A 10,018-nucleotide genomic window follows, 5' to 3' on the forward strand; every position below is an offset into this window, starting at 1 on the left:
CTCTCATTTACCAACAAAACTTACTGCTGAAGACCGTGATAAACAATTAATTCACTGATGTTCTTCACCAAAGCGGAGCGAAACTGTTTTATACCCGTGCAATACCGTGATGGAATACAAAAAAGAAAAAAAATCATCGATTGATACACTTAAAAAAAACACGAAACATATTAGAACGGCTGAAATGATCAGACAACGGACCACATAAATCACCATGATGGAAACTGTTGCATCCAGATCCATTAGAGCACTGAAACAATGAAGGTAAAATTATTTATTCCACCTAAGAACACGGCAGAGTTATGTGACGATCAGCGCCTGTGAATCCTTCCTCTGTTACCATATCACTCAAAAACAGACTCAGGGATTTAAATGAAATTTTCAGGGTCAGTCAGAAATAACACAAGGACCAAGTGATTAGACTTCGGCAGTGATACGGCTTAAAGTTTGGATCCACGGATTTGTTAAGGATTTCCCATTGAGGTAGTGGCACAGCGTCTCATAGCGGCATGGTAACCATGGCAACAAGTACCTCAGCGGCCTGCTGACGATCACATGATTGTTATCCTACTACAAATCTACCACTGTGGACGTATTGGAAATTATACAAGGAACAGTTGATTAAATTGTGGGGGTGTCTCTGAGTCCCATCAATTCCCGCGGCCGGCAACTTATTTAGGTCACACGATTCGGTATGTACACATGCAGAAGGAGGACTGTGCTCTCTCAGTGCTGTTGTCAGTTGACGTGACAAGCCGTGAGCGTGTGTGTGTGTGTGAACACGTGTGTGCCAGGATGTGAAATTAACTTTTTAAGCCACTGACAGATATGTCCGAATATGATTCATTCAATAGTAAATTAGCATTTTGTGCCGCAAATCTACCAACCACTTCATGTTAAAACAGTATCTGGCTGCTGCTAATGTCCCACCGTGGTGTGCCAGCTTTTGTGGAAATGGGTTGGAACGCAAAATAATTAATTTCGGAATAAATATTGTCAATTACAGTGTTGAAACATGTTCTACAAGCTGGAAAAAATGCAGCTTTTTAGCAGTTGTCACTGTCTGCCGCAATTTCATCACAATAAATAAGCTTAAAACATCAAAACTTTTATCGCAATTTTTTAGAAAAGCTGCCGCGAATTCAGGCATTTTCAGCCGCAACAATCACGAAAAACGCCAGCGAAATCCCGGAGGGACTGACTAAGACAGAACATATTACCGGTAAGTCAGTGACTATTTAGGTAGGTGAAATGATGTTTGTCACTATGCAGCTCATTTTTTAAACAAACTGCTCCAAGAAATGAGATTTGCCTCAAATATAACCTTTTTTTAAGAAGCTAAAGACTGTTCTTTTCCACACTGTCCCAAGTTAAATTTGTCTGCCCTTTCATTCAATTTGTTTGTGTTTAATTGTATATTTTGTCTTATATGCTTTTATTTTATCATATCTTGTCTTTTTTTAGTTGTTTTAGTCAATAAGTTTAAACTATTCTAAAAATGGATGTGCACTTTTGTCCAACTTGTCTGTACTGTTTGTGCTTCTTAATTTATTCTTTTCATTTCATTTAATTTTTCTACAATTGCCTGTAAAGCAATTTCAACATTTATTTATTTGACCATGGCGCTCAGAGTCTGGCAGTTTTATCAGGTAAAGAGAATGATTAGAGTTCTTGGGGCTGAAACGATATCAACCTAATCTCAAACTTTAAATGGGTAAGAAGCTGGATTTGGAATACGAGCCGCCTAGTGGGCCACTTTTGGTAAGCAGAACTGGCGATGTAGAATGAACCAAATGCCGGGTTAACGTGTCCAATGCTGACGCTCATCAGGCTCCATAAATAGCACTATGTGTGATAAGGTGCTACATAAAAAAGCTTGCTTGCTGGATGTTAACACAACACACAAAAGCAGAAATACTGGTGAGTTACTGTGATACAATCAGTATGACTCTACAGCCTGGTGGCATTTGCATTTTACAAAATAACTGAAACAAGTCAATTAAAAAAGGCCATAATCATTTTTTTGACTAAAATGCCAAAAAAAAAAAACCAAACAAACATAAAAAACCTCACAGGCTCCAACAACTACAATAACGAGATTGTTCCTGCAGAGGAATTTTTGACACCCCACAAATGATAACTGTTGGTGCCAAAATTATAAGAACTGACAATTTATACATCAAAATTTCTACTTTTTAACCATTTTTGTCAAATGAGATTTTTTTACTTGAGGATAATAAATATTTTTTTCAAACTGAAAAGTCTACAGGTAATAATGTACCACTAGTGCACCGTCTCTGAATAACAGATTTTTCAATTAATCTGACTGTGGACTGTTTGGAGCTATGCACTGCAGAGATGATATGGGATTTCTTGTCTTCAAGGGTTCCACAGTGAAAATGCATTTAGGGTTGTAATGGACTTATTTGAAAATTCTGTAAATAACGGTTAATGCGTCATCTGAAACCATGTTAACTACACTAATGCTGATCGTGTACTTTTGGAAGGTTCTCATTTTCAGCTGAGATGGATGACTTCTGCTGGATTAGAACATCTATACAAACACATGGTGAAATGTGCTTTCTCTTATTCTAAACCTCACATCTTGTTCTGCTACAATCTAATAAGAGAATGTTTACACTACATGAGAGGTTTTGTGCCAATGTGCTGTTTTCTTCACAGAGAGCTGTGATCCTTTCTGGCGAAGAGATGTGAAGTGTGCGTGAGCAGGCAGGGAGGTAAGTGCTGTATTATTGTTTGTCTGAGGTCACAGGAAGTCGGTGATGACATTTCTGTCTGCTACGCTCTTTTGCTTTCGTCGGTTCTCAGTCCAAACCAGCTGAGCAAACAGGGACTTACAGGGGTGAAGTCGATGGGGAAATAGCAGGACGTCACTTCGAACAGCTCCTCTGTGAATTTACCTGAGGCAGCAGACAGGAAATGAACAGGAGGCAAAATAGTTGCATAACTATTTACACAGTAAATAGGCTGGAAAAAGGAACAGAGATACAGAGAGAACAAAAGCAAGATCGCACTGTATGTGTTCTCACCTAGATCGTATCCTCTGTGGATGATGTTTTTGGCGATCTGGAAGGCTAACAGGAGGTTGCGAGGATCTCTCTCCCCGTCCATGGATTGGACAAAACCAAATACAAAGTCAGACCCCAAACCTTTCAGTTCTGTGAGAAAGTAAAGCAGGAGGACACCATTTGGAGTAAGTTTTACAAGACATCTGCGATAAACACAGGTTTACTACATAATGGTTGAACTGATGAATTCCTAAATGGGAAATTCCACCATGTTGGAGGAGTTACACAACCAAAGTCAGTTTTAGCTCTTCCCTAAAAGGAAGGAGGAAGCAGAATCTAAAGCTTCCTACTCAAAAGTCTGCATCTCCTTTACACTAAAGGTCAAAATCTGGAACGATTAGTGATAGCAAAACTCTATTAAGTAACAGGCATATTGAGGGAAATAGAACTATTTGCCTGCAGTCAGTTGCATCAATGTGACTCCTGAACTCTGATGCATGATTATACTACAAAGGTCACATCTCTTGTGACTAGACCAGAATGAGTCCGAAGCAGATACAGCTCAGACAGTCGATTTATTTCTGATTCTGACATATTCTCACATTAACACAAGCTGTAGAAACTGGAGAAAAACAAGACACACTCTGTATCTGCGATTTAGAAGCCGACGGCAAATTCTCTGGTGTAACATTAATGCGCAACTCGACAGCAACAACACACAGTATTCTGTATAACAATTAATGTTTCCATGACAATGATGTCAATGATAGGGAAATGAGTCACACAAAAACACAATCATCTGGGGACAGGATCACTCTGAATAATCTCCAGCTAAAGGATTCAACGTCAGCAATTTATGGATCAGCGGATTTTTTTGTTTTTTTAAACAGAAAATGACTGGACTGATTTGTTATTCTGTACAAACTTTGAGAATCCCTCATGTACGGTTTACAGTACAACACTGTTTGAGGGAATTTAATACCGATCCAAAAATCACAAAAGAATTCATTTCCCCAAACGAAATATAAATAAATACTAAAACACAAGTAGCCAGGGTAAGGGTAATTCCTCTGCCAAGGGGGCGGAGCCTCAGCTGAGTTATGCGTGGGTTCAGCTGTCTGTACACAACATTACTCAAAAACGGATTAACGGATTTGGATGAAATTTTCAGGGAAGGTCAGAAATAACACAAGGACCAACTCATTAGATTTTGGCAGCTGTGCATCTTATAGTCTGGATCCACAGATTTGCTAAGGAGTTTTGTATCATTGCAAGATAGCAGCACAGCGTCACTGTAACTATGACAACAAGTGAACACTATGTCAGCTGCCTGCTGACTATCACATGATTGCGATCCTACTACAAATCCACCACTACGGACTTGTCAGGACTTATAAGTTGGAAATGATACAAGAAACAATTGATTAAATTGTGGGAGTGTTTCCGAGTCCCATCAATTCTCGCCGACCGCTACATATTTACGTCACACTATTCGGTATTCGAGCATAATAAACACATGCATAACACACACCTGTACTCAGAGGATGGTCATTTTGTTTGTGGGTACATCTATATTAAATGACCACATTCTATAGTGCCATGATATCTGTCATAATTGTTTTCAAGATTTCATCCTCTGGAAATGATACGACTGAGCAGTCTTGGCAGAGTACTGCGCTCTGAGTGCTTTTCTTGTTGTCATATATCTTTATAAATTTGTGATTTCCACAGATACAGGGAAGAATATTATTACTTTTATTTATATAGAAGTATAAAACAGGGAGTCAGACATTCTGTCACACCGTGTCATCCCATTTGCTTGTATTTTCTTCATAACTACACACAACCACTTTAAAGTCTAACCTGTATCTGCATCGTATACAGTATGTCTATGTAAAACATGCTCCATTAGTGACCTGCCAAACAAAGCAGAAGAGGGCGTAACACCATTTTCCATTCTAAGTTTTACAGCTCTCAGATGAGAAATGACGACACCGATTACTCTGCCAACTGTTGAGATTTCTGACAAAACTCCCTCTGTACTGTTTTGAATCACCAGTATGTTCAACATCTTTTTGTTTCTTCCCCCAGAGCAGCCCAACTCTCTTGAGTTCCTGTGAATCAAATCCAAACCTGTCTGTTGTCTCTTACCATCCTCTCTGGTGTCCATGAGGTTGATGAGCATGCTGTAGACACAAGCTCTTTCTGCAAGCATCAAAGACTGGACGAAAAGAAACACATCAAGTGAGCTCGGAATGTATAATTGTTCAGGAACTTTACAACCTGTCTGAGTTAATTTTACCAACAAAACATATTTATTAAAAGAAGAAGTGCTTTGCAGAACACATAGGAAACATAGCAATCATCCTCACACAACAAGTGTGGTTAAATATTTCAAGGGTGTGGGTTTCCGTGTATTATGACTGAAGAGACAGTTAACTGCATTCACTTAGTCAAACACACACTGTTGTTACCAAGGACTTTTCTGCATAGAGGAAATGTTGCATACTTAAGAGACTTTAGCCAGCAACAGAAACTCACAAGCACCAAAATAGTAAGATTGAAATAGTAAGATTAATTGGGGTTTCATTCACTTAAGCATATTATACATTTTTATTCATTCATTTAGTCAGAGATAACATGAAAATGCAAAGGCTCCACAAAAGCAGCAACAAACAGTTGACTTAAAGGCTACATTCATTTACTTTATATTTTTGTTGAGCAACTATTAAAATGAAGAAACTGTGCAGATATTGTTTTAAACATAAATGCAAAATCTTTGATAAGTTTTACATAAAATCTGCTTGCTGCAATATCTTTGTCAAAAGATGAGTTTCACCTGTACATGAACGTCCTGGAACAAAGACCTCAGCATGGACACAGCTGAGCCGGGAGGTAACGTTGTACATCTAGTCTGAAAACACACACACAGACACACACAATATTGGTCCGGTGCTATCACATCTGCAACTTCTCAAACTGATTTGCAAACATGTCAAGTGGACACAAACTTGAGAGCTTAACATCCTGCAGGATGATAGAGATTTGTCACTGAAAATCTATTACAGACGGACTCACCAGTGCTCTGAGTCCCTGTAACACAGGTGGTGTGATGACATAATGGTCCTTAAGACGGTTTTCATAGAAGGCAATAAGAACTTCGACTGTAGAGAAAGAAAACAGGATAAAATCGATGTTTACATACATTTTTACACAGCAATCAGACTGCAGTTGTTCTGATAGAATTCTGATTTGACTCTCTTTCTGAAGATTGCACTCACATACAGTGTTACTATTGTTTATAGGACCGAGACACACAATATCTAGAAATAAAAAAAGAGTGAGACAGACATAATCTTCACAAACATAGGAGAAGAGGAATACCTTCTCTCTCTGTGAGCTCTCCATAGCACTCCTTTAGAACTTCAGAGAGAAGCTGGACTCCTCGGGCTCGAGTGGGAGCCTGAGAGCTGGTCAGACTGAGTCTACAGCAGCAGAGGAAATGAAAGTACCAATTATTATTAAATATTAATGGAAGAACAAATCAGGCTGAGTTTAAAAGAAACCTCTAACTGAAGTCCAAAATGTAATGGAGATATTTCAAAAGTGGTGTCTAATGCTTTCATGAGAAAGACCTCACACTTGCATATAATGGAGTCTTTAGGAGCCCCTTTTATGCATTAGATAATTGTCAAATCTCATGCCTACTAAGTACAGAATTCCAAGAGCAGAAAAGATATGTTTTACTACAATCATCTAATACATAAATACAAATAAAAGTCATAAGTAGATATAATCAGAAGGAAAACAACACCTTCACATAAAGGGACTCATTAAGAAGAGACTTTTCAGAGGACAACTGAGGTGATATGCAGGAAAAAATGATAACATCTCATCTTGAGAAAGGAATTCAATATTATATCTTAATTTAGATAACTTCAGTAAAGTTAGCATATGGATCCAAAACTCTGCTCAGAGCACTCAGTGTGGCATTTCACCTTCAGGCAGCAAGTTTAACCTGAGTATTTTTATTGTGTTATGGGACTTTATGGGTGAACTTTTTCTCCTCATCAGCATGTGCATCTTTTCTCATGGACTACTGGGGAAGTCACTTTAATATTAAAAACTATTACTAAAACTTAAAAAGAGAATTAAAAACCTACAAAACATACAAGCTCACTGTAGCTGGTAGCTAAAAACTGACAACTCTAGTCTGACTAAAACGTTTTTGCTGCAAGGCACACAATGTATGAAAACAAGCATTTCCAATGACCATCTTTACATATGATTAAACCTCTGTCAATCATCATAAATAAAATTAATTCAAGAGCCACTGGACTAGCCTGCAGTTACTGTGATATTCATATGGAACATGGGTTGAGCATAGCAACCCAGTGAAGGGGCTATAATTTTTCTTGACCTCACTGTCTCACATTTTGTATTCATTTTACTCCAAAATAACTGGATGCAATAATCAGGTTAAACCCTAATTGCATGTCTGCCTCATACCTTGGTGATATGGTTATGGTATTAAAGGGGCTTATCTCATCACTTTTGAGTGAAACCTGCTTCTTTCACTAAAGTCAGCATTAGATTTGGGTAAAATGAAATCATATGAAGTTGATGTTTCTGTTTTGCTTGTGTTACTGTTGTTAGATATACAGGTAAAAGCCAGAAAATTAGAATATTTTCATAAACTTGATTTATTTCCGTAATTGCGAACAAAAGGTATAACTTTTACATTATATGTAATCATTGCACGCAGACTGATGCACTTCAAATGTTTATTTATTTAATTTTGATGATCATAGGTGGCAACAAATGAAAATCCGACATTCCGTGGGTCAGAAAATTAGAATATTGTGAAATGGGTCAAGTTTGAAGACACCTGGTGCCACCCACTAACCAGCTGATTAACTCAAAACACCTGCAAAGGGCTTTAAATGGTCTCTCAGTCCAGTTCTGAAGCTTACACAAACATGGGGAAGACTTCAGATTTGACAGCTGTCCAAAAGGCAACCATTGACACATTGCACAAGGAGGGCAAGACTCAAAAGGTTATTGCTGAAAAGGTTGGCTGTTCTCAAAGCTCTGTGTCCAAACACATTAATGGAGAGGCAAAGGGTAGGAAAAACTGTGGTAGGAAAAAGTGTACAAGCGACAGGGATCACCGCGCCCTGGTGAAGATTGTGAAAAAAAACCCATTCAAAAATGTGGGGGAGATTCACAAGGACTGGACTGCTGCAGGAGTCAGTGCTTCAAAATCCACCACCAAGAGACGCATGAAAGACATGGGTTTCAACTGCCGCATACCTCGTGTCAAGCCTCTTTTGAACAAGAAACAGCGCGCAAAGCGTCTCACCTGGGCTAAGGAAAAAAAGAGCTGGACTGCAGCTGAGTGGTCCAAAGTTATGTTTTCTGATGAAAGCAAATTTTGCATTGCCTTTGGAAATCGAGGTCCCAGAGTCTGGAGGAGGACAGGAGAGGCACAGGATCCACGTTGCCTGAAGTAGTGTGAAGTTTCCACCATCAGTGATGGTTTGGGGTGCCATGTCATCTGCTGGTGTCGGTCCACTCTGTTTCCTGAGATCCAAGGTCAACGCAGCCGTCTACCAGCAAGTTTTAGAGCACTTCATGCTTCCTGCTGCTGACCTGCTTTATGGAGGTGGGGATTTTATGTTCCAACAGGACTTGGCGCCTGCACACAGTGCCAAATCTACCAGTGCCTGGTTTAAGGACCATGATATTTCTGTACTCAATTGGCCAGCCAACTCGCCCGACCTTAGCCCCATCGAAAATCTGTGGGGTATTGTTAAGAGGAAGATGCAGAATGCCAGACCCAAAAATGCAGAAGAGCTGAAGGCCACTATCAAAGCAACCTGGGCTCTCATAACACCTGAGCAGTGCCAGAAACTGATCGACTCCATGCCACGCCGCATTAATGCAGTCATTGAGGCAAAAGGAGCTCCAACCAAGTATTGAGTACTGTACATGCTCATATTTTTCACGTTCATACTTTTCAGTTGGCCAACATTTCTACAAATCCTGTTTTTGTATTGGCCTCAGGTAATATTCTAATTTTCTGACCCACGGAATGTCGGATTTTCATTTGTTGCCACCTATGATCATCAAAATTAAATAAATAAACATTTGAAGTGCATCAGTCTGCGTGCAATGATTACATATAATGTAAAAGTTATACCTTTTGTTCGCAATTACGGAAATAAATCAAGTTTATGAAAATATTCTAATTTTCTGGCTTTTACCTGTAATGCAGTCAGCTTACCCAAGTGCTTCCACCAGCTGCAGTACTGTAAACTGTCCATCTTTCACACCTGAATAAAAAGCCAAGTTTAGCAAACTGGAGACACAAACTGCTAAAATACCAAACAAAAAACGTACACACAGAGATAATCAAGTAATCTGTTGGACTTAACTACATATGAACTAGTCGTATTTGGAAGTTCAAAGATGAGCTTGCAGAGTTCATTGACAGGATATTTTCAAACGGACACAAACACAGCAGCTAGCAAGCAGCACGCGGTTCAACCATAAAGACTAGCATTAAATTCAGACCTCTACTCGAGTGACAGTACAATACAGCGGTAGGTTTATATTCAGGGTGTGCTGTTGAGGTGATACAATGAGCAGACGACTGTCAGAACATATGTGGTTTGTCTTGTGAGGTAGAAGCAGCACACAGGATGTTGTGGCGCTAAGTTAGCTAGTTAACCATTATGTTGCGCATCCTTGAAGCGCAGCTCCGCAGCCTCAGCGGCGTTTCCTCGACCAAACTGTTCTGCGAATGTGTCAAGCAAAACATGATTAAGACTTACTTACCTTTTGCTGCATCCTTGGCCTTGCTGTCCTGTAGTCCGGAGACAAATTCCTCCACCAGAGACAGTAGCAAAGCACTGTCCGCAGCCATCGTGCCCCCTGTAACGCCACCGGCACCACGCATGCGCGAAAAGTTTAGGGTGAAACGCAAA

The 10,018-nt window shown here is 39.5% G+C and overlaps 1 protein-coding gene across 2 annotated transcripts in view; it reads right to left on the bottom strand.

The window, feature by feature from the left end:
• mms19 (MMS19 homolog, cytosolic iron-sulfur assembly component) overlaps positions 1–10,002 on the bottom strand; it is a 29,136-nt gene extending 19,134 nt beyond the window's left edge. Inside the window, exons 1-8 of one of the 2 annotated variants that reach the window (XM_051939935.1) lie at positions 9,870–10,002; positions 9,316–9,364; positions 6,414–6,514; positions 6,108–6,193; positions 5,869–5,943; positions 5,181–5,250; positions 3,051–3,179; positions 2,860–2,921 (exon numbers count right to left, since the gene is read on the bottom strand). In XM_051939935.1, coding sequence (XP_051795895.1) covers positions 2,860–2,921; positions 3,051–3,179; positions 5,181–5,250; positions 5,869–5,943; positions 6,108–6,193; positions 6,414–6,514; positions 9,316–9,364; positions 9,870–9,990 — 693 coding nt within the window. In that variant the 5' untranslated portion in view covers positions 9,991–10,002. The remainder of the gene's footprint in view (positions 1–2,859; positions 2,922–3,050; positions 3,180–5,180; positions 5,251–5,868; positions 5,944–6,107; positions 6,194–6,413; positions 6,515–9,315; positions 9,365–9,869) is intronic. The other variant, XM_051939934.1, reaches the window with a different exon arrangement.
• Positions 10,003–10,018: the final 16 nt, after the last annotated feature.

The sequence above is a fragment of the Acanthochromis polyacanthus genome, chromosome 19 (assembly GCF_021347895.1).
Source record: "Acanthochromis polyacanthus isolate Apoly-LR-REF ecotype Palm Island chromosome 19, KAUST_Apoly_ChrSc, whole genome shotgun sequence".
Lineage (NCBI taxonomy): Eukaryota > Metazoa > Chordata > Actinopteri > Pomacentridae > Acanthochromis > Acanthochromis polyacanthus.